The 24,893-nt window shown below is 49.9% G+C and overlaps 1 protein-coding gene across 1 annotated transcript in view; it reads left to right on the forward strand.

The window, feature by feature from the left end:
* Positions 1-24,893, forward strand: part of Hk1 (hexokinase 1) — a 65,185-nt gene that overhangs the window by 14,441 nt on the left and 25,851 nt on the right. Inside the window, exons 2-4 of the mRNA XM_041655743.1 lie at positions 7,130-7,292; positions 16,598-16,746; positions 22,954-23,073. Coding sequence (XP_041511677.1) covers positions 7,130-7,292; positions 16,598-16,746; positions 22,954-23,073 — 432 coding nt within the window. The remainder of the gene's footprint in view (positions 1-7,129; positions 7,293-16,597; positions 16,747-22,953; positions 23,074-24,893) is intronic.

The following is a 24,893-nucleotide window of genomic DNA, read 5'->3' on the forward strand; positions in this document are numbered from 1 at the left end:
TAAGAGCCAGTATCATGTGCATATTTGTGCAGGCGGGAAAGCTTGCCAAGGACACAGAGCCCACTAAGCAGGGGTGTCTTGGGGTGGGAGAGAACTTACACTCTTGTACCCCAAAATAAAAAGTGTATTTGACTGGTCTAAAAAATTAGTACATATTATTGTTGTCATTTTCTTTCTGTTCATCCATCCATCCATCCATCCATCCATCCATCCATCCCTGACCTATGTATCTTGAGACAGTGTCGTGCAGCTCAGACTGGTCTTGAACTCTGTGTGCCAAGGATGACCTTGCACTTGGTGCTGGGATGGCTTATGGTGCTGGCTTGTTACTGCTTTTCAAAGCAGCAAAACTGCAAGTGTTCTGGGGATTTGGGCAGAACCTCTGGTTTGCCCCGAATGTTTTAGGCTTATTGTCTGTCGCCTGTCGTTTTCTACAGAGTGGGTTGATATTAGAGCTGGGAAGGTAACTCCTGGTGTTAGAGCACTAGCTGCTCTTTGCTTCTGCAGAGACCCAGGTGGCTCCAAGGTATCCAGTGGCACCTTCTGGCCTCCACGAGCACACAGTGCACATAGACACATGCAGGCACTCATACATGTAAAATAAAAATAAATGTTTTTTTTTTAATAAAATGGGTTAATATAATTTGTAGTGAAGTCATTCTTAAGGTATTTCTTAAGAACAAAGTGAGTTGAGAACACAGGATTATGTCACTCGGGTGGGGAAAGAAGGCTTTTAGTTCATGATTCGAATCTTGATCAAATATCTGTTAGATGAAAGTATTGTCCCCATCTCAAAAGTGGGAAAAGCAGGACTGAGAAAGATTAAATAATTTACTAAAATCACCCAGCTAAGATATGGCAGGTCCTTAATCTGAACCCAGCTGTTGGTCCACAACCCCTCTGTTCTTTCCAACATGTGAGGAAAAAAAGGGGGAAGCCCCAAGTGAGGGGCTACACTGTCTAGAGTCCAGACACAGCTTCTGCTTAGAAGCCCCGTGACTTTGTAGAGCAGTGGTTCTCAATGTCCTCTCCTCTAACTTGGAGACAATGGCCTTTCCTGATGGCTTTACCTGTCGTAGTGGCACGGAGGAAAACAACCCTGCTTCACGGCTGGCACTTGTCTGACAGAGCCCTCTGCAAGTGTTAACGCCAGTGACCTTAATCAGCACCAAACCCCTTGTCCCCCGTCTCAGTTGCTTGGAAAAGGGAAGTGAGCCTATGTTGAAATCTCCGCCACACATATGCCAACTTCTTAACCCTTTGCTCCCAGCTGCCCAGTTTTCCTCTGTGAAGCGCCTTGCTTGGAAAACTCAGTGTGGAGGCTTGTGCTCCAGACTCCTGTTGCTTTGCCCTCCTCCTTAAACTTTTTTATCTCTGAGTCAGGGTCTCACTAGCTCAGGCTGGCCTTGAACTCCCTACATAGAGTGACTCAAAATTTTTCAGTGTGTGGTTGTGAATGGTGTATGCTGTGTGCATACAATTGTGTGTGGATTATGTATGCACATGTGTAGAGGCCAGAGGAGGACTTTGAGTGGCGCCCCCTCCCCTCTTTAAAGACAGGGTTTCTCTGTGTAGCCCTGGTTGTCCTGGAACTCACTCTGCAGATCAGACTGGCCTCAAACTCAGAGATCCACCTGCCTCTGCCTCCCGAGTGCTGGGATTAAAGGCATGTGCCACCACTCCACCCTGCTGGGTAGCTCCCTTTATCACGCTCCACCACGTATGTATATAGCGGTCATCTCTTATTGAACTCCAAGCTCCCTGTTCAGTTGGCTACTCAGTGGGTTTTATGGGCACCACCTGCCTCGCCTCCTAACACTGTGGATTACAGGAATGTATAGAGTATGTGTGACTCTTACAGGCGTGCTGGGGATTTGAACTCAGTCCTCTTGCTTTCATGGCAAGTGCTCTTACCCACTGAACCATTTTTCTAGCCCTGACCTTGAGCTTCTGTTCCTCCTCTCTCTAGCTCCCACATGCTAAAATCATAAGCTTGTGCCACCACACTTGGGATATGTGATGCTATGGGTAGAACCCAGGGCTTTCTGCATGCTAGGCAACCATGCTAGCAACTGAGCTGCAGTCCCAGCCCAGGTTTACTTAGTTTTAAACAGCATCTTATGCAAACACGGCTGGCTTCACACTTGCAATCCTCCTGCCTCGGCTGCCTCAGTGCCAGCCTGACAGGTGTGTGCCACCACTCCCAGCTTCCGTCCCATTCTCAATTCCCATGGAGAGTGAATGGGAGAAGGGGTGAAATTTTCCATGACCATGCCCTTCCTTTGTAAGCCTAAGTAAGCCTAAATGCCCGCGTTGCCAGTGGTTACTGGCAATCCTGTCAACGACCGGCCTGCCCACTTGGGCATGTCTAGTCTTGAATTGTTTTTTTGTGCTTGTTCTTTTGGGATCAGGAGGTGGGACTGGGGTCAGGCACAGCCATGTGGGTGAATAGTGTCCAGTGCCAGGCTCCTAGTTCTTTCACCGACACAGGGCTTCTGGCCAGGGGACTTGGCAAGGTAGCATTCTTTCTGCTGATGGAGTCTGCAGCCTAAGCCTAAGTCCATATGGGAGGCACTGAGCTTCAAAGCCCCTGAGGTTCCAATCCTCACGGGTAGGACTGGCCCCACATGGGATGATGGCAAAGGCCCTGGAGTCTGATCTGGCTCAGGCAGGAGATACAGGCCTGACTCGGCATGGGGTACCAATGTTCCTGTCAGCCTGAGATCCCTGTAGACTTGTGTGGTGTACCATGTACTAGAGTGAGCACATGGGAGTCCCTGTCGTGTGGCAAGATGTTCCCAAGCCTGAGGCTTGTGAGAACTACCTGGAGACGTGCTGTGCTGAGTCCCCATGATCAGTTATAACATGGAGAGACCGGAGGGAGTCTGGGGTCATTAGTGCCTAACCAGAGCACCTGGGCAGCAGTGGATGGGGCAGACTCGCAGTAGAAGGGGTGGGGCTGTGTGTTTATGGGGTGTTGGTGGGTGTGAGGATTTGGGAGAGAGGGGACTGTCTAGCGTTCTCTGTGGACTCGTGTAACCCATGGCCTTAATGCACCTGCTGCCATGTCTTCTGAGCCTTGATGAACTGTATAGCCGGAACTGTGCACCAGGATAAATCTCTTTCCATTAACACAAGCACAGTCTCAGGCGAAGGGCAGACACAGGCGAGCTTGGGGCTGTAACCATCTTGGAAGGAGTGAAGATGTGTTAAATGGAGGAGGTATTGTCCTCCTTGGCCCATTAGATCTTAGAGACAATGAACCGTGTGGAATTAAAATTTCCCCGGAGTCTCACACTGGGAAAGGAAAAGGCTGGGGTTTTGGTACCAGCCAGAGGAGGAGCTTGTCTCCTCGGCAGACGGTTCACCCAGTGCTGACCACCTGGGGGACCCTCCAAGATCCAGGACCTGAAACAATGATGGGTCCACAGTGGGAAAGACCACATTGATGGGGACTGTTTAGCGATGTATCCTTTTTACCCTCTATTTCAACCTGAACCCCAAAGACAGACTTGGGTGTGCCTTTAAACTTCTGTTGTTCCCCTTCAGTGTGGCCATGTTGACTAAATCGCCTTTCTCTGCTTGCCTAATGAGAAGCTAATGCCTTTGTCTGTTTAATTGGTCTATTGAGGACAGGTGGCCAAGCCAAGGCAACTCGAACAAGATCCTGACAACTCCAGTAACGCCAGTTTCTGGTTTCCATGTCTTTTCTGAGAGGGGTTCTGTCCCACGGTGACTCATACACTTGAGCAGGAGAGAAAGGTCCCCCAACTTGCCCTTTCATTTGAACTTCTTGGCTTTCTATGGGCCAGGATCAACTTGAAATGTTGGGGTTTGTGATTAGTATCTGTACTGAGATAATCCCCCAGTTAGGAGCAAGGACACCTGAGGAGCTTCAGAGAGTCCTGCATTTTCTAGAACCTTCTTTCTACGTATCCAACTCAAGGGTCAAGGATGGTTGCAGGGGGAGCCTTAGGTTTGCTGGTGCAAAACTGTACCCCCTGGTTGTGTTGGAACGGATCCTGTAGGTGCTTGTAGCCATGCTCCTGCAGCCGTAAAACACGGATTAAGAACGTCTCCCCGACAAGGTCTTCTTGAAGGGTAAATGACACGCTGGACGTGAAAACACTTGGTTTGTGGAAACCACACTCAGGCTGCAGCAGGACTCCAGCAGCCAGCAACATCCAAGCTGCCCCTGTGCCAAGCGACTTGCAAAGCTCCATTCAATACACTTCCTTTCCCTGGGGCACCCACACTGTCAGAAGGGATGGGCATGTGCCTGATGAGACAGTCAGGATGTTGTGTGAGAAGGGTGGCAGGTGAGGCATGTCCAGAAAGCTGGGGTGGCCTCATGACTATTTCTGGAGGGTCAGGTCCCTACTCTGTGCAGACACCTTGCTCCTTCGGAAGCGCCATCATCTCACTGGGTCCTCTCTGACGCTGTCTTAGGCTTGCCATGTGTTGGAATCAGGTCTGTATTTGTTGGCATGGCTCTCGGGGCTCTGGGTGATGTCACCAGCTCTGGGTGGTCCTCTTGATTTCTTCACTTCTTGAACTATCTGCTCCATCCACACAGAACTGATTTCCGCTTACCTTCAGCTACATGTGCACCTGCGTTTGCCCAGACACACTTCCTGACGTCGCCCCCCTCAGGGCTTCTCTAGCATGCTTGTATTGTGACCTTTGTTGGTGCCCACGCTGGTGCTGCCAGACTTGGGGTAGAACACTGTGAGTCTCCACCCAGAGCCATGCTTCTGGCAGTTTCTATCTTGTTCTTTGTAGCTTCCGATTGTCCTTTTTCTGACTTTGCATGAAGGAGAAAGGAAAGAGTGGCTGGCTGACACGGGGACGGGGGACAGTGATTCCCTTGGGTCACAGAGGACTGGTAGACTCTTAGCACCATGGTTATCTATGAAACAGGAGACAACAGGGCCTAGAGGGAGGCCTGGAGACTAGAGCAAATATGCAGAGGTGACCTGGCCTGCGACTCTGTCCTTAGTCAGGACATTTCTAGCCATTCTGAACAGTGAGTCCAAGATGCCACGTTCAGCAGCAAGGTCTTATCAGTGTTATTGGGTCATAAATCCAGCTTCAGGGATCCAAAGGAGGGTGGCAGCTCTGGGGAGACTGAGACAGACAGCACAGGTACTGCGGAGGGAACACACACAGGAAGTTGTGATCCGTGCTGAGGACCAAGGGATGGTGGGTCAGCTCCAGCCTTGGGGGACTTGGGAGGTTTCAGGAGCAAGTGACCCCTGACCTAGATCTTAAGGGGCTCATTAGGGCTGGGTAGCTGGGAAGAGAAGGAAGGCATTTCAGGTGGAGGTGACCACCGGACCAGAGAGAGGAGCCTGAGGCAGCAGCAGCAGCAGCAGCAGCAGGAGCTAGGGAGTGTGGTCGGGTACGGTCAGAGAGTCTTGATATTGAGAGTGGGCACCTTGGGGATGGGGTGGCAGTGCAGGGAAGGGAGGGAGAGAACTGACCGGACCTGCCTGTGAGGGGCTCCCATGGTGATGAGTAGAATGGAAGGACAGACATCTTCAGTATTACCTGCTCGGGCTCAGCTGGATTTTATAGGTGCAGAGAAGCCAAGAGAGCAACGGTGGAGGAAAAAAAGCCAGGGGACGTCACAAGGCTCTCCCCACGAGAACAGGTGTCTAGTTTCTGTTGAGCATCGACGGCGCCAGTAATCACTTGCCCCCACTGTGGTGGGGGCCTTGTACCAGGAACTGTACCCCACTGAGCTACACCACCAGCTCCCTCGTGAATACTTTGTTTGAGACAGGGACTCTCTCTATAGCCCATGTAGCCAGGAGGAGCTGAGCTCCTCATCCTCCTGTCTCCACCTGCCTACTGCTGGGATACAGACATGTGCTGCCAGACCTGGGTTTGACCCAGGCCTGCACGCATGCTGGGCAAGTACTCTATTGAATGATACCCCCAGCTCCCAGTAAAAAGCTTTCTGAGCGACTTAAATAGAGAGGACAGTCGGTGACCTCCCAGGGGTTTGAGATTAAGAGCCTGTGGACTGGAAGAGCATCAGGGACTGGAAAAAAGTTTAAAGGGCAGAGATCTATTTTGGAGCTGTGAACATGTTGAGTGGGCACAGAGTCCCCACATGTGGGCATGGGGCCCCTGGCGCTGACCCCATACATTCTGAGGGTGAGGTTAATGCCTCCTCTTGGGACTAGCCACCCGTGTTCTCTGAAAGTCCTAGCTCTTTGGCTGACCACTTCTACCTGCTTAGAAATTGTATTTGGGACTGAAGGGATGACTCAGCAGGGAGGGGCACCTGATATTCTTGCAAAGGACCTGGGTTTGATTCCCACCCACATAGTGGCTCACAACCATCTCTAACTCCAGTTCCAGGGGATCTGGCAGCGCACTTAGATACACACACAGGCAAAGCACTCATACATATAAACTAAAAATAATAAAACTTTTAAAAAGTCACGTGCCCAAGGAAACCCATTGGCACTACTGCTCCATCCATCCAGTCATTGATCATTAATTGATCTATTTGTTTTTAAAGAGCCTTGCTGTATCGTCCAGGCTGACCTTGAACTTGTAATCCTCCTGCCACAGCCTCCTGAGTTCTGGCATTATAGGCATACACCACCCTGCCTGGTTAAGTCCTATTTTATTTCAACTGAATAAACAAATCCATGCAAGTCTTAGATAACAGGGCTAGGCCTTGAAGTTGTGTGGCTGCCCCCAGAGTCCATGATCTTAACCTGTATGGTCCTGCCAACCTTGAGGTACCAGCCCTCACTCATAGTGGGAAGAATGCTTACGGTCCCTCTGTTGGAGGAGGAAACCTGCCTGTATCGTATCCTAGGGGACCAGACAGCATTTGCCTTGTAGTCTTCCAGGATTGGAAGGGGCCTTGGAGTTGTCTTGTTCATTTTGTAGGTGAGGAAGAGGGACGAGCGCCTGTGGACCTGCTCTGGGTGGCCCAGTTGAGGAGCTGGACAGCCTCCTCTGGTCCCCTCGGGGCTGTTCCAGTGTGTCTGAAGTTCAGTTGTCCAGGTCACCACTTTCTCGCCCTGTCTCACCCAGTCAGGCTGGAGCCAAACCGAATCTCCCTTGAACTCAGACTTACTCTTCTCCTTCCTCATCTTTCCCCCAGATTGATAAGTATCTGTATGCCATGCGGCTCTCTGATGAAATTCTGATAGATATCCTGACACGCTTCAAGAAAGAGATGAAGAATGGCCTTTCCCGGGATTATAACCCAACAGCCACGGTCAAGATGTTGCCGACCTTTGTAAGGTCCATCCCTGACGGCTCAGGTGAGTCTCCGAGGTTGGGCTCCGAGTGCCCTGTGACCATCCTGCCTGGCATTTGCTCAGGTGTTGCTTTCCGCTCGCCCATTGGTCCATCTGCCATCCCGCCACCCACCTGTTCTCCCGTGAGTCCATCTTTTCCCTCCATCCTTCCATCCATCCACCTACCCACTCACCCACCTGTTCTCCCGTTGATCTCCCCATTCTTCTCTTTCTCTCCACCCACCCACCCATTCACCCAGTCTCCTACCCACCCACTTGCCCACCCATTCTCTTGTTCTCCCGTTGATCCGGTTATCCCTCTATCCCTATATCGACCCATCTGTCATCTGTCTGCCAGGCTGATGGCACCACATTGGACAAATGCTGACCTGTCCTCCGGGGCAGGTCTATGCGACACTTTGAAAGTATGGCATTTAGGGTTTTCAGGTACTGTGTGGGGTTATCCTCCATCTCTAGAATAAGCCAAAGGTTCGTCGGAATCCCAAGCACCCGGCCATCCTCCCTTTGGTGCCCCAGATAAGTAACACGACTGGTGACCGGGTAGGGCTTGGGCTCAGAGGTAGGGCATTCAAGTCCCCGTTTGGACAAACTCCCTACACAATATCAGGGGAGCACCAGGAATTCTCCCTCAGTCTGCGTTCTTGTGGCTCCTGCCTGCTGCAGGGAGTTGAAGGACTTTCCCCGAGGCCTGACCAGGGAATTGGCATCCGCTCATCACGGGCGAAGTGGAAGCTGGGAGCCCATGGCCTCATTTGCTCAGGGGCAGCCATTTTGTCCAGCCAATTCATAGTTACTACTAGTTTGCAAAGGTACATGCTGAAGTCACTCCAGCACCAGGATGGGGTTCACCCACAGCATGCCGCGAGGGGAGCCAGGTTCCCAGAAGTCATTTCTTTGAGAGTTCACTCCCCTGCGTGTGGCCTCCGCCCTTCTGCAGTTTCTTTGCTGCTCTGGAGGCCTGGATTTTCAGTCTTGAGAAGGTTTGAAACAGCTCGTATGCCCGTGCCGGCAAAACTGCAGCTTTTACAGATGTTTTCCCAGCAAAGGGCAAGTGCTGGGCTTGCTGCGCAATCTGGCTGAGAGCCAGAACAGTCCCGGCTATAGCCGGCCTTACCACTTGTCTTGTTTGTCCTGTTTTATAATGGGACTCACCGTACACATGTTGCTGCCTCTATCTCTGTTTCTTTGTTCAAGAGTTGAGCTGGCTCCAACTCAGTCTGGCGTGTTTCTTCAAGGGTCGGTTGAGAGCAGTTCAGCTTTTGAAGCAGTTCTAATGGGCAGAACAACCCTGGCTGCTAGACTCTCAGAGTGTTCTGGTGCCTGTGACTGGGGAAGGGAGGCCCTGTGTGTTAACTCTCACTGTTTCTTAGCCTTGGGTGAGCCCATAAACAGACAAAGATTCTCTCATGGCTATTAACTGAGTTCAGCTATGCCTTTTGCAGCTGAGAGGGGAGGGGAGAGAGTGGCAAGTGAGCTGGACTTGGGGAGGTGGGGATTCTGGAGGCTTGGGAAGGTTACCTGATCACTGTAATCAGGGAGGAGGAACAGGCAGGAAATGTCTTCTTTTTTTTTTTCTTTCTGAGCTCGCATCTCCCACCTGCCCCGTCAAGTACCCTTATTCAAGCAGTGCCCCTCCCCCACTTTCCCCACCATCCAGGTTTGAGGGTTGAGGGTCTCAAACCTAGCCATCCCCCTCCACATGCTTCCAGACAAAGCCCACTCATTGGGAAATATTCCATTCTCTAGTTCCCTGTGGGGACCTGAGGTTGATATTAAAGGCCCTGAGCAGTCCCGCGTGGGAAGGACTTTGTCTGCTTTAGCATAACTGCTTTCCCCAGAGTCTGCTTCCATGTTTTCTTCATCTGGAATTGTGGTGGTGGCTGACCTGGAACTCACTCTGTAGACCAGGTTGGCCTGGAACTCACAGAGATCCATCTGCGTCTGCCTCCTAAGTGCTTGGAATGAAGGTGTGAGGGTTGTTGGGTTTTTTCTCTAAGTATGTGAATGTTTTGCCTGCAAGTATGTATGTGCACTATGTGTGTGCTCGAGCTCTCTGAAGTCAGAAGAGGGCATCAGATGCCTTGGAATTGGAGTTATGGATGGTTATGAGCCACCAGGTGGGTGATGGGAATAGAACCCGGGTCCTCTGCACGAGCAGCCAGTGCTGTCTCTTCCGGCTCCCTTGGATGTTTTTAGTGGACAGTATTTCTCATGCGGTTGCTCTGGGTTGACTGTGTCTCATTCCTGAGGTTTCCCCCTGCCCCACTTAGTGGTAAGGCTATTATAGGTCCCGATTAGTCCAGGAGCTGTGGGAGGCTGTGTATTCTTGGATGTTTGTCTCTCCCAGGGTTCATGGCATGTTCTTTACAAAGGAGAAGCCACAAAACATTTTCTGGAAACATACAGATGTCCCATTATCTTCTTCCATGCAAAGCAGAATGATTTATAGTGTATTTGGTCATAGTTTTCCCTTCTTGTTTTTGTTTTTTCAAATGAGCTAAAGTCTTATGTAGACCAGGCTGACCTTGAACTAGCTGTCCCCCTGCCTCAGCCTCTCCAGAGGGAGGATTGCAGTTTGTGCTGCCACACTCACAATGGTCATAGATATATCTTTTATACTAATTATTTTTATTTTATATGCATTGGTGTTTTGACTGCATGTCTGTCTGTCTGTCTGAGGGTGTTAGATCTTGGAGTTACAGTTGTGCACTGTCACGTGGGTGCTGGGAACTGAACTCCAGTCCTCTGGAAGAGCAGTCAATGCTCTTCACTGCTGAAACCGTCTCTCCAGTCTGATGATAGATACTTCTGGTGATAGGTCTTACTACACAGTCCTAACTAGCCTGGAGCTCACTATGTAGACCAGGCTAGCCTTGAATTCACAGAAATATGCTTGCCTCTGCCTCTAGTGTGGTAGGTTGAAGGTGAGCACCACCACGTGCTATTTCCTTCCTGTTTTGATCTAATTAGTACTGGCTATGACGACTCGAAGTTCCAGTGGCGTGTGGGTCCCTCTTTCAGAGCTGGTTCTGGTGAAGTTTAGGATGAAGGTTGTCCCTGGGCTGGCTTGCCTGCAGCTCACTCACAGGTCCCTTCATGAAGGCAGCCTCTGTTTGCCTTGTATTCCAACACAGGCTGGTGCTCAGAGAGACACCTGGCCCTGTGTTTGCTTTCCATTATTTCCTGGTAATAATGGCCATCGATGGAAGGGAAGAGATGCCAGGCCCTTCAGAGCCTTGCGTAATGAGCCTTCTTCTCTTGAAGACTGGCTCCCTCCCCCCGGAGGATGGGAAAAGCTGGGAGGGGTTAGAGTTGGAGGCCCCTGGAGTGGGAAGGCAGATCGGAGACTAAGGATACACAGAGGAAATTGGAGGGCAGTCAGCTGCTGGTGCAAGAAGCTGAATTTGAAGGAAGAGGAGGTAAAAAGAAACAAAGTCCATATAAATGGAGAAACCCCCAGCACTTTCACTGACTTGTTCAGAGAAATTACTTCAGCCTCAGCCTTTGTTGCCTCGTCTGTAAAATGGGCATAAGGGAGTTTGACAACTCATACCTATAATCCCAGCAGTTGGGAATGCTGAGGCAGGAGAATTGCCATGAGTTCCTCTGTTTGTTTGGTTTTGTTTTGTTTTCTGAGACAGGGTTTTTCTGTAGCTTTGGAGCCTGTCCTGGAATTCGCTCTGTAGACCAGGTTGACCTTGTACTCAAAAATCTGCCTCCCAAGTGCTGGGATTTAAGGCACGTGCCAACACGGCCTAGCGAGTTCCTCTGTTTAAAGAAATATCTAATTGGACTGAACGAAATAATAAACATGAAATGGAGGGCATGATTCTCCCTGCTCTGGGGGCTTTGGGACCTGTAGGGCACTGTAAGAAGCATAGTGAGTTCTATCAGCATCGCCCTTGCACTGCGGGCGGATGTACTTCGTGGGGAGGGAGGGCCTTTCTAAGCAACCTTTCCTGGCTATAGGACCCTGATGGGGCCTGTGTAAGCACAGTTCCTGAGGAAGGGTGAAGAGGGTTTTAGAATTCACTGATATCGCTGATGTGGAAGGAGATAGAGAGAAGGCAAAACGCAGACCATATTCTTCTGACTCCACCCCCTCTCAGCTGGCCTCATAAGATGAGTGAGCCTGAAATGGGCCTGTTGGCACACTGTAATCTGAGCACTCAGGAAGTGGAGGCAGGGAGATCAGAAGTTCAATGTCATCTTAGCTGTGCCTTCAAGACAAGGCTATGCTGTGTGTGACCTTGTCAGAGAGGAGAGGGGGAGATGAGGATAGGTAGATAGATAGATAGATAGATAGATAGATAGGTGGATAGATAGATTAGATAGGTAAGTAGGTAGGTAGATGATAGGTAGATAGATGCATGTAGATAGATAGATAGATAGATAGATAGATAGGCAAGCAGGCTGGTGCAGGCCTGTAATCCTAGCTACTTAAGCGATTTAGGCTGGAAGATACTGAGTTTGAGCTAAGGAAGTGCCAGGCATCCAACAGAGCTTACCAAATCCCCTGTGGCACTTACCTGAAGCCATTCTCTTTGTCCCTGGCCTGGCAGAACAGAAGAGCAGACAGACCTTGTAACTGACCTAGGCGGTTCCTGCTGAGCCAGCTTAGACACTCAGACTGTCTGCTGTCTGCAGACTCCGCTGCACAGGGCAGCAGTCTCCAATCTGCTTATCATTCACCCAGCTGAGGGAGATAAGGCTGTAGACATCTTAAAAAAGAAAAGAAAAGAGAAAAGAAAAGAAAAGAAAAACAATGAGCCGGTGAGAAAGGAGGGTCCCCTGGCCACTGGTAGGACCAGTTTGCTTGGAGCTTCCTTATCCGTGAATTGTGGGATGGAGTTAATATTGTCCCAGCATTTCTTGGGCGGTGAAAGTGATATTCAAATAGGTGTAGCAACCCTTTTTTTCTGAGACACCTATCAGATGGAGCCAGGGACACCTCAGGTAGGGAGGTTCCTGCTTCAAGAGAGCCCCCTGGCTCTCAGCAGCCACTGTCGGGTGCTCTTCCAATCCATCCTCTTGTTTACTGTCGTCCAGTGTCGTTCAGATGATTTTGAATTCTGGCCTGGCATGTTCTGGTTGTCCTGTCTACTCTCACCTGAACTCCCTGGAACCTTGCTCCCTTGTGCCCATTTCAGAGGCTGAGTAGAGATGGGGGGGGGGGGTGATCAGGACAGGGTAGGATGGGCCAGCCCAGGGTCCCCAACTTTTCAGCTGTTACCTGGAACGTCGATGGCAGGAAACCCACTTTCTTTTATTCATCTGAACACGAGACCAAGTTGGCAACTAAAAAATTTCCCAATTATAAAAGTTTATAATGAATCAAATAGAAGCATTTATCCACTGTATGAAAGAGAATACTCTATTTTGGCAGAAAAGAAACCCTAACTTCAAAAATAAAAATAAAGCCAGGTTTGGTGGTACGTGATTTAATCTGTGCACTCAGGAGGCAGCGATGGGTGGATCTCTGAGTTTAAGGCCAGTGTGGTCTACATAGAATGTTCTGGGCCAGCCAGGGTTACACAGTAAGACCCTGTTTCAAAACAAAACAAAGTAAAACCCAAACACATAAAACATACAGAGAAACAGACACACTTTCATGGTCAGTTGATTTTTGGCAGGGATACCAAGGCTATTCAGTGAGGGAAAAGAGTCTCTTCAGCCTGCAGTGCCAGGACGTTGTCTGTCCACAAAGAGCCAAATTGTATCCTTACTTTATATCCTGTACAAAACATTGACTCTACGTAGATCAAAGACTTAAGTGTAAGAGCTGGAACCGGGAAGCTCCTAAAAGTAGGTATGAACCTCTGTGAACTTGCATTTGGTGGTTTGGATTCTTTTTTGGCTTTTCTAGACAGGATTTCTCCGTGTAACTTTGGTGCCCATCCTGGAACTCGCTCTGGAGACCAGGCTGGCCTTTTACTCGCAGAGATTCTCCTGCCTCTGCTTCCTGAGTGAGGGATTAAAAGTATGCACCACCACAGCCCAGCTGCAGTTTGGATTCTTATACACAACACAGAACTAAAGGGCAAAACCAGAAATAAATGCTACTTCATGAAAACGTAAATTTTTTTGCCTAGCAATGGTATGCCCAGGGCTCAATGCCCAGCCCCACGAAAGTAACAAGAAAAAATTTTAAATGTTTGCACTTTTCTTTATTGTTACTATATTTTAAAACTTGTTTATTTCTTACTATTGTGGAATATGATGCATGTATGGCGGTATGCACGTGCTGGGGTACGTGTGTAGAGCTCAGAGGACAGTTGTGTGGAGTTGGTTCTCTCCTCCCATTCGTTATGGGGGGGGCGAGTCCGGGAACTGAACTCAGATCTTCAGGTTTGCGCAGAAAGTGCTTTATCCATCTCACCAGCCCTGCTGCTGCTGCTGTTGTTGTATTTGTGTGAGTATACGTGGGAGAGTGGCCATGCTTGTATGGGAGCCAGAGGTCGATTTCAGGTGTTCAGGTGCTGTCTGTCTTATTTTTTTTTTTTTTAGCATAGGGTCTTTCATTGGTTTGGGGGGTAGCAAGTAGGCTAGGCTAGCTGGCCAGCGAGCACCCGGGATCCACTGTTCACCTTTCCAGTGCTGGATTACAATACATGCTACTGCACCTGGCTTTCTTTACAGGGTGCTGGGGATTGAACTCAGGTCCTCATGCTTGGGTAGCAAGCACTTTATTGAGTTATCTGTCCAACCCTTTCCTTCCCTCCCTTTCCCTTCCCTTCCCTTCCCTTCCCTCTCCCCTCCCCACCCCCAACTTTATCCCACTCTCTCTCTTTTGGCAGGAACTGAACTTATGTGGTGGTTTGAAAGAAAGTGACCCCCATAGGTTCATGTGTTAGAATGATTGGTTCCCATTACTGGAACTGTTTCAGAAGGATTAGGAGGTGTGGCCTTGGGGGAGGAGGTGTGTCACAGGGAATGGGGCCCACGCCAGGCCCAGTCTTCTCTCTTTCTACCTGCTGCCTAGGTTATCAGATACATGCAGAACTCTCAGCTACTGCTCCGGCACCATGCCTGTCTGCTTCTCGCCAAGATGACTAGCCCTCTAGAACTGCAAGCAAGCTCCCAATTAAATGCTTTCTTTTATTAGAGTTGCCTTAGTCATGATGTCTCTTCATAGCAATAGAGCAGTGACTAAGACAACCCAGGCTAGCTAAGCAAACACTCTACTATTAAGCTACATCCCTGGCCCTACTTACTAATTAATGCCGTATCATGCTTGTGGAGGTCTGAGGACAACTCCTACCTTGTTGACATAGAGCCCCCATTTCCTTTGCTGCAGTGTACACTCCAGGCTGGCCCACAGGCTTCCAGCCCATTCTCTAGTCTCTGCCTCCCAAGTGGCCGTAGGAGTAGGGTTACAGATGTTTACAGATGTGCACCACCGTATCTGGCATTTTACTTTGGTTTGGGGGTTGAACTCAGATTGCCATGCTTGAGTGATCAGTCCTCATACCCCCATATATCTGACATCAAGACCCCTCCTGTTTTGATCTGAGCAAAGGGTCTGGGTGGATATAGATGGGCAGTCTGTAGGTAGATGATGTTCCAACGTCAGCATTCATCAGAGAGATGTGGGTGACAGTGGAAAATGACATCACACACGCGTTCCTGAAGGTTCAGACAAACTAGAGATTTCATCCATCACAAACAGGAAAGTAATGCAGCCAGTTTGTGAGACACTGGCATTTCTACAGGCTAACCATGCTTTATCAGGTGGTCCGACCCCCTGCATACAGCCAAGAGAAATGAGGATGCGTGTCTGCATGTGTGCCAGTGTGCCTGGCAGTGTTGATCATACTAGCCCAAAGTGGAAACGGCCTATGTGGACCAGCTAATGAAGGGATGAGTGAGATGTGGCATGTGTAGACAGTGGGATGGATAGCACTAACCACGAAAAGAACGGAGCAGAATGCTGATAAACAGTGCGGCGTAGAGGCCCGTTAGAGAAACATTTTGCTAAGCGAAAAAAAGCAACCATTTATATGAAATGCCCAGAAAAGTGTTGTTTAATTCCATTTATTTATTTTTTTGTTTGTGGTGTTATGGACCAACCCCAGGGCCTCTCATATGCTGAGCAAGTATTTTACCACTGAGCTATATCCTAACCTTTGGATTTTTTTAAAATATACACTCACCCTAGACAAGTTTTTACTGTGTAGCCCAGGTTAGCTTCGAACTTGTAATCCTTCTGTCTTAGCCTAAGTGCTGGGATCACAGGCATGTACCTCTATCCTTGGCTTGAAACGTACACTTTGAATGAATGAATTGCATGATGTGTGACTCAAATGGCAAACTGTGTGTGCGTGTGCTGTGCGTGTTAGTTATCCTTCTCAGGGAAAGTGAGGTTCCATAGGCTGATATTGATGGCCGTGGATAGGAGGGCTACTGGTACTTAAGGAGACAAGGGTGGCTATCACTCCTGGCCTGGTAATCCGGACTGTAACATCAATGACATTACACGAAGTGAAAGCCACCAGTCACAAAAGACTATTTATGCCTGATTCCACATATGAAATGTCTAGAACGGGTCACTTTCAGACAGTGCAGTAGGGGTTCCTAGGGAGAGATGGGGATGAGGAATTACTGATTAATGGTATCCAAGTCACATTGGGTGATAGACAAGTTTCGCCGGTAGTGATAGCTGCTCAACCTTGCATTGTCCTTCACGACACTGAGCTGTGCACTCAAATGGTCCTAGTGCTAAGCTTCATGTTGTATATATCTTACAACAATAATGGAAAATCAACCCAAGGAGTAACCGGAGCTCTGGGCAAGCCATGGTTGGCATCTGAGCCAACGTGGAAGGAACCCCAGGCATAGGATGGACCTCAGCACAGGCTTTTCCTGTGCTGAAATCCTGTGCAAGCTGGGTGTGGCAGCACACACCTTTAATCCCTGCAGTTGGGAGGCTCAGGCAGGAGGGTTGGGAGTCTGGGGTCATCTTCAGCTACATAGCGATGTTGAGGCTAGCCTGGGCTACCTGAGACCCCATCTCAACAAACTAAAAAGCCAGCGTTGTGTGGTCTTTATTTATGGGTGTCAGTGCTGCTCTTTAAATGGGCTAAGGAATCCGAGGAAGGTGGAAGGGAGCCTTGTGTCCTGTTCCACGCCTCTTCTGCAGTGTGAGACTAGAGTGGCTCCAGCAGGGCCAGGCGAGATGAGCACACTTTCTGCTGAACGTGCCGTATGGCTGGCGGCAGAGACAGATAGGGCCAGATCCAAAGGGTGGATACCGCCCAGGGTCTTCTCACACTTCAATCTGACATGACACCTCTTTCCTCCCTTGTCAGAAAAGGGGGATTTCATCGCCCTGGATCTCGGCGGGTCTTCCTTTCGTATCCTGCGGGTGCAGGTGAATCACGACAAGAACCAGAATGTCTTCATGGAGTCTGAGGTCTACGAAACCCCAGAGAACATCGTACACGGCAGTGGAAGCCAGGTGGGTCCTCGTCTTCCTCGTTCTGTTCAGTCGAGCCAGCATCCCTTGGAGCACCCACAGGGGCCAGACTTCTGAAAGCTGGGGCATGGCAGGACTCACTGGCTGGCTGTCACAAGTGTCGATTGTAAAGGACCCCCAGGGGAAGGAGGAGGCAGCTGTGTGGAGCTGCATATGCCTGCAGAGGCATGCACCGTCTGGTGAACTGGTGGTGTGGATGCGGGTGAAGGCTGTGAGGAGGGAGGCCCCATGGCATTGCTGCAAGTGCTTTTGCTCCTAAAGGATCCGGGGTTGTTTCCTTGGCAGAGGGTTAGCCTACCCTTTGGGTAGAAATGCCCATCTCTCAGACCACTGGCTTCTTCATCCACTCCCTGGAAGCCAGGCCCAGTGGAGTGGTTCCCAGCTTGGGGTATCGGGAGCTCTGTGCTCTTGATTTAATGGTGTGCACACACCCTTGGTTCAGCCAGCAGAGGCTGCAAGCTTTGCTTTGGAAATGGCCATCTCTCCTCGCATTTATACCCCCAGCTTCTCCTCCTTCCACAGGACCTTGAGCAGGGCCAACCTTCCTGACCAAAGGATGTGTGCACACGTGGAGAAGACCTGTTTTGTGATGTGTGGTGGGTCCCTATCTCCCCAGGACCCTGTGACTAAGGTTCTGGAAGTCCCCTCAGGTTTTCACTCATCTCTGGGTCCCCTGAGCCTATCACACGGGGGTGCTCCATTACTCTTATGGATGGGAGCTTGTACCCACCCACATTCCACCGTGGGGCTGTGGTCTTGGTACAGTTAGAAGCTTGCCTGATTCCTGCTGGGGAAGGTGTGAGTTCGTGGATGGCAGTGTTCAAGTTCTCCACAGAAAGCCATGGTTCTGGGGTGGCCTGTGAGGTTCTGCCAGGGGCCTTCTCTAGAGGATCCCACTTAGTGCCTAAGTTACTGTGGCTGCGAGTCAGAGCAACCCACCTACACAGGAGCTGATCCTGGCCTCAAACTCTGCCTGCTGCTTGGCTTCCGAGTTTTTCGGAGCATAACACAGTGAACGTGCAAGGAAACGCTGTCTCTGACTTGGGCTAGGCGCCTTACCATCAGCCACGGAGGCAGGTGAAGCCACGTTAGGTGGGCCTGCCTCCGTCACTGGGCTTTAGAGACTGGTCCCTTCAGCTCAAGGATACTGCATGAGAAAGGGAGATCTCCTACCCATGTCTCCATTGCCCATTGAGTGGCTTCTTTTCTGTAGGTAGCCAGCAGCCTGCTTGGCAGGTCCTGGTCCGCCTAACAAGTGCTGGCTTATCACTGCTGGTGGTCCCGAGGTTGAGCCACTGCTGAGACTGTCAGCGTGTAGACATTCCCTGTGTGCCTCGGCCTCTTAGGAGCAGGGCTTGTTTAGGGGGTGCCTCCATCCTAGGAGACACTTGCTCAGTAATTTCCTTCCAGCCTGGCCCCCAGTTTTCCTTCTTATCCCTGGGATCCTTCGCTTCCTGCTGTTTGTTTCTTCGTTCCTTCTAAGTCACATAAAATGATGACGACGGTGGTGGCGCCGTGTCTTATTTTATAGCACACACCAAGTACCATGCTTGTAATGTGCAAGTGGCTGACACATAAACACTTTCTGTCTCGTGACTCATTTAATCACCATGGCAACCGTGTGGCTAGGTATCCGTTATGTCCATCTTCATGAGAAGCCCTTGTCAGCTGTTTTAGTAGCTGGACAAATTCTGAGATTTTGGAGGTGATCTCACCCCTAGAAGTTACAGTTTCAGCCACTAGGACTTTTTTTTCTTTTCCTTTTTTTCATTTATTTATTTACTTTGAAACCAGGTTCCACTATAGAGCCCTGGTTGTCCTGGAACTCACTTTGCAATCTAGGCTGATCTCAGACTCACAGAGATCCACTTGCTTCCGCCTTCCAGAGCTGAGGTTAGAGGTGTGCATTAGTATATCCAACAAAAATTTAAATTATAGAAATGTGTGCCACATACCTGTAGGTGTAAATACCCCAAGAGGCCAGAAGAAGGCATTGGGTCCTCTGGAATTGGGGCTACAGGTATTGTGAGCCACCTGATATGGATGCCACCAACCTAACTTGAGTGTTCTTGACCTCTGTCTCAGTTAGGGTTTCTATTACTGTGAAGAGACACCGTGACCACAGCAACTCTTATAAAGAAAACATTTAATTGGGTAGCTTACAGTTCAGAGGTTCGGTCCATTGTCGTCATGGTGGGGAGCATGGTGGCATGCAGGCAGATGTGGTGCTGGAGCTGAGAGTCCTACATCTTGCAGGCAACATGAAGTCAACTGACCACTTGGTAGTATCTTGAGCATAGGAAACCTCAAAGCCCGCCCCCATAGTGACACACTTCCTCTGGCAAGGCCACACCCACGTCATCAAAGCCACACCCCCTAACAGTGCCACTCCCTATGAGTTTATGGGGGTCAATTACGTTCAAACTCCCATAACCTCTGAGCCTCTATCTCTGTTTCTTAGATCTTTGATGATGAGAAAATTTGGCTGTGGACAGGAGCTTAGATCAGGATGTGAGGGGAGCAGGGTGGGAGGAAGGATGGGGATGAAATCGGAACATCTCTGGCAGCATTCTGGTGATAGCGGTTGCCTGGTATCGAGTGGCCCATCTCCTGAGATCGCTGACCTCTTCCGTGGAGCTCTGTGGTGACCCAGGTCCTCATATTACCCGTGGAGCTGCTCAGACTCACTGGCTATGAACAATGAAGGCTTAAGGGGCTAGATCCTGTGGGGGATCTCACCCTCTGTGATGTGTAGATGTTTGGGGTTTTGTTGTTGTTGTTTGTTTGTTTGCTTTTTTGTTTTTTGGTTTGTCGAGACAGTGTCTCTCTGTGTAACAGTCTAGCTGTCCTGGAACTAGCTCTTGTAGACCAGGCTGGCCTCGAACTCACAGAGATCCATGTCTATGCCACCCAAGTGCTGGATTAGAGGTGTGCACCACCACTGCCCGGCTTGATGTTTTAAATTGATTTTAAACCTGTCATCTGGACTACTGTTAAGCTTAGAGATGAGCAGACAGTATGTTCACCCTGCAGGGCCCCCCACTCAGTCTCTTTCTTCCCTCTCACCCACATGGTATCTCAAAGCCTTCCTCGGTTTTCAGCTTTATGATTTCAGAAGCTACATACAACATCGCTAAAACATGGCTTAAGTGACCAGGGGGTCAGCTCGGCTGTCATTGTCCTTGGTGCACAAATGTGAGGACCTGAGTTTGGGTCCCAGAATTCACATAAAAAGTTGGGCGTGGCCGGGTGGTGGTGGCACACACCTTCAATCCCACCCAGTACTTTGGAAGCTGAGGCAGGTGGATTTCTTGAGCCCGAGGCCAGCCTGGTTTGCAGGGCAGCCAAGGTTACACAGAGAAGCCATGTCTCAAAGAAAAAGAAAACCAAACAACAAGCTGGATGTGGCTGCCCGAATGGCTGTAACCCCAATACTTTCGGAAAACAGAGACAGGAGGATGGCCTGAGCTAGCTCGCTGGCCACCAGCCCAGCTCCAGATTCAATGAAACACCTTTTCTCAAGGTAATACAACAGAGTGATAGAATAAAACACTTGATATTGTCCCCTGGTGTCAGTTATGAGCACCGGGACACACATGTTGATACACATGTGCATATACATCTTATACACACACACTCACAAACATTAGTTTTGATAATTTTGAATAATACTTAACATTGTTGCTTTTCTTATTTGTTTCATTTTGCCATTATTTGCCTTGCTAGTCAGTTGACTCTCTCCTCTCTCTCTCTCTCTCTCTCTCTCTCTCTCTCTCTCTGTGTGTGTGTGTGTGTGTGTGTCTGTGTAGCATATGTATGTACAAGTTGTGTGGGTGCTCATACACGTGTGTGAGAACACAAATGTAGAGGCCAGAGATTGCTGTCAGGTAGCCCTTCTCCAACACGCTCTACATTATCTGTTTGAGACACGGCCTCTCATTGAAGCCAGGTTCACTGACTGACTGGCCAGGCTGACTGGCGAGCTGCTCTGTCTCTTCCTCCCCCACACCAGGGCCGCAGTACACTACCTCACCTGGCTCTTTATATGTGTTCTGGGGATCTGAACTCGGGTCCTTATGCTTGCGGGGAGGGCACTTTACCAACTGAGCCATCTTGCCCCTCCTTAAAAAAATTGATTTTGTGTGTGTGTGTGTTTGTGTGTACGTGTGTGTGGAGGTGCACACGTGCCACAGTGGGAGCATGTGGAGGTCAGAGGTCAGCTTGTCAGAGGTAGTTCTTTCTTTCCATCATGTGGGGCCCAAGTGTTGAACCCAGTCTCCCAGTCTTGGTGGGAAGCACTTATCTGCTAAGCTATCTCGTTGGCCCTAAAATGTTTGTTTATTTTTAGCTAGCTCAGGCTGGCCCAGAACTTGCTATATAGTCCAGACTGGCCTCACACTCATTTTCCTCCCTCTTCCTCCCAAGTGTGAGATTATAAACATAAGTCACTAGAGCCTCTGTGTGTAGTTTTAAAATAATGAGCATGCTGTCAGGAAGGTGATGAGGATTCATTCATTCATTCATTCCATTTACTTTGTGGTCCTGGGTATTGAGTCCAGGGTCTTGGGATGCTGGACAAGTGCTCCACCACTGGGCTGCATCCCAAGCTCATTTCTTACCTTTGGTTTCAGAAGACAGGGCATCTCTAAGATACCTAGCCTGGCCTGGAACTTAACTGTCTCCCCGGCTGGCCTGAAACTCTGGACCCTCCTCCCGCAGCCTCTCCAGTGCTAGGATCATAGGTGTGCACCGGTACACCCAGTGCATCTGGGCTTTATCAGCTGCTATGGGGAGATGCATTTGACTCAGCTCCAGGTGCTGGGTATGTGTTCCCGGTGCCTGCTGTGGCCCTGTTGCTGCTGAGGTGAGCCATTTCAGGCCCCGCCCTTCCCACACGACCATTTTTCCTTCCTTCAGCTCACTGAGACCAGGAGTGCCTGGAGCCCCCGGTGCAGCTGGCACAGGGCTCAAGAACTGACTTAGGAAGGGGTTTGTATCAGTCTGAAGTAGGTCACAGGAAGCTTAGACTGGTTTCTCCAGAGAGGACGGTCACGTGTCTCTTCAGTCCCAGATACTGCTGCAGTGTGTGTAGCCTGAGTAATAGTGACTCCTCACCAAGGCTCCCAAGTCAGAATGGGCTGGGCGTTCCCTAACCCCAGCAGTGAGTCAGGTCCCCTCTAAGCTGGGTCAAGGTGACTAAGGTTTGGCACTTTGACACCAACCATCCTCTTCTGAACTCCAAGGAGCTCTGTGGGGGCTCCCAAAGGCCCACTACCCTCAGCAGTACTGAGTCAGAGCCAGCGGGCTTGCGTGGCAATGCTGGATGCACACTGTGGGATAGTCACAGCATGGCGTATTTATACAGTGATGAGCGGGGGCAGCCCTTAAAGATGCGTGGATGACTCAGAACAGAGACAGCCGAGAGCACACCTGGCTCCTTTTCCAGTCCTACATGAGAGTGTTAGAAATTGGGGTGGCAGGAGAGACCCCAGGGCCGTGAAGGTAGCATCTGGGTTTTTATTGTTATTGTTTAAAATAGGGTTTCACTCCATTGCCTAGCGTTGCCTTGAACTCAAGGCAATCCTCTTGCCTCAGACTCCCGAGTCTGTGAATTGTGGACTTGCGCTACTATGTCTAACTTGTCATGTGGGTTTGATATTGGTATATTTCTTTGGGCGTTAGGTCCCAGGGATCAGACACGGGCGTTGTGGCTAGACAAGTGCTGTACGCTAATCCAGACCCCCAGCCCCACTTATACTTCTGGACGTGGGTGTCGGCGATGGGGCAGGTGCAGCTTACGAGAGACCTGTGCCTGCCACACTTGGATTCCCTGCCTTTCAGGAGTGCTCATCTTTCCTCCAGGAGGTGAAGTAAAAACACAATGCTTTGATTGATAGTTCCAACCATGGAGCTGCCTAAGGAGTTCCAGGGTCAGCGTGGGGAGTGACCAGCTGATGGAAACCCATGGCCAGGGTGTCATGGAAGACTCTTTGTTGGTTCTCTGTGTTTCTAATGTCCCTTCAGTGCCTAGATGACCAGTGACCTTTGTGGGGCTGGAGGTGTTCTGTGAGAGCTGGTTGCTGGTACAAACACACACAAACGCACGTGTGCGCATACACACGCACGCGCTCACTCTGAAACAGTCCTCTTTCTGCCCCCACCCTGATGTCCCTCTTCTGTACCTTCCAGCTTTTTGATCATGTCGCTGAGTGCCTGGGAGACTTCATGGAGAAAAGGAAGATCAAAGACAAGAAATTGCCCGTGGGATTCACCTTTTCTTTCCCCTGCCGACAATCCAAAATAGACGAGGTGAGGATGCCTTGAGGTCGAATTGTTTCCGAAGATGGCAACCATACCCTCAGGTTTCCCCTTGCTTTTATGGGTGACTTGCATGCCTCATGGTTTTGGAACCATTTGCCAAAATTAATGTGAGCTTGTGGGGTCGTGTTTCTTTTCCTTCCTTACGCCCCACCCCACCCCCAAACCTCTTCTGAGGGGGCAAATGCATCCCAGGCTGCTCTCTAGATAGTAGCCTAGGATGACTTTGAACTTGTGGTCCTCCTTCCTTGCCTGGTTTATGTGATGCTGGGGACTGAACCCCGAATCTAGTGCACGCTGGGCAAGCACTCTACCCGCTCAGCCATGCCTCCAGCCTGTTCTGCTGACCAGTTGCTTTAGTTGCTGGTGTAGTTTTAGCAGTCAGTTATGGTACTTACAGCCACCAGGTGGAAGGAGCCATTGATGGGGCTCTCGTAGGTGAGCAAGGTAGACAGGCTCGATAGCTATGCAGAGAAGCGATATCGGGACTGAAGTGTGTTTAACTGGAAGCCACATGGCGACTGCAAGTCTGGGCAGGTGCTGTGCCTCAGGAATCAGGATGTCTTCCTTAAGAGAAACCTCTGGCTTCCTTGTCGAGCTCCCAGGTGGCCGACTTGTCCCGGCAACTTTCCTGTTTGCTGTTTGTTCATTCATGCATCTGTTTGGCAAGGATACACTCAGCTCTACCCTGCGGTAAAACTGCTCCTCAGAGAGCTGTGAAGAGGTGGAAAAAGTAGGCGGAGCTTGTTCCTGTTCTATGTGAAGGGTCGGAACAAGCCCCCACCCCACTGTGTGTGTGTGTGTGTGTGTGTGTGTGTGTGTGTGTGTGTGTGAACCAATGCCAGTTAACTCTGAGGGCCCAGCAGGCCCCAGGCCCATGTTTTCAAGTGCACTACACAGCTAACACATAATCTCTGTGAGTTAAGTGCTTCTGAGCCCCCTTATGGATGGAGAAACTGAGGCTTGCCTGCAGCCCAGAGCCAGCAGAGAATGTGATTTCACACCAGTCTACTTACTGCAGCATTTAGGTACCGGGTGTCCTGCATGCTTGCTTTTCGGCAGTACCTGGACCCCTTTGTTGATGGGGTCCCTGTTGCTGCTTTTCCTGACGCCGGAGGCTGTGCATTTGTTTGACTTGCAGAATCAGATGAAGGGTTTGGAGAGCTCAGTAGATTGAGCCTCTTGTTTTAGGATAGAGAGCCGAGGCCTTCATGGGGTGACCCGGATTATTCATTATTGAACCGAGAGCACCTGGGTCTTACCTTGCATTTTGTGCCCCCCTCCCTTGAGTACCTCTGAGATGTTCCTGTCCCCACTTCTCTCCATCTGGAACTTGGGTAAGTCCCATCTAGACTCCCTAGATACCTGTCAGTTTGATACCTCCAAGCTGTTCAGAGCAGTTGGGCCCCCAGAGTACCTCTCCCAGCCCTTCCTCAATGCTTGCTATTGTGTGATAACATGGGAGGAAGGTCCCAGTTCCTCAGAAGGCGCCTAAACTTAGATCATGCTGAACTGTGTGTGTGTGTATGTGTGTGTTTCTGCCAATACTTTCACATCACTGAGAAAGTTTAGTTTGTACATTAGGCACATTAAAAGATTAATAACCATTGCTAATGATGGAACAGTTCGGTTTACTATAGCAAGAGTTGTGTGAAGATATGTTCTCAGAATATTCAATTGCTGGGCGGAGATCCCACTCAGTTCAGTGCTTGCCTCATAGGCACGAAGCCCTGGGGTTGATCCCCAGCTCGGTACATGCTCGTAATTCCAACACAGTCATAACCCAGGACTTGGGAGGTGGAGGCAGGAGG

Source organism: Microtus oregoni, unplaced genomic scaffold, assembly GCF_018167655.1.
Source record: "Microtus oregoni isolate MIOR12 unplaced genomic scaffold, Mior012 000007F_ref0000211, whole genome shotgun sequence".
In the NCBI taxonomy this organism is placed as follows: domain Eukaryota; kingdom Metazoa; phylum Chordata; class Mammalia; order Rodentia; family Cricetidae; genus Microtus; species Microtus oregoni.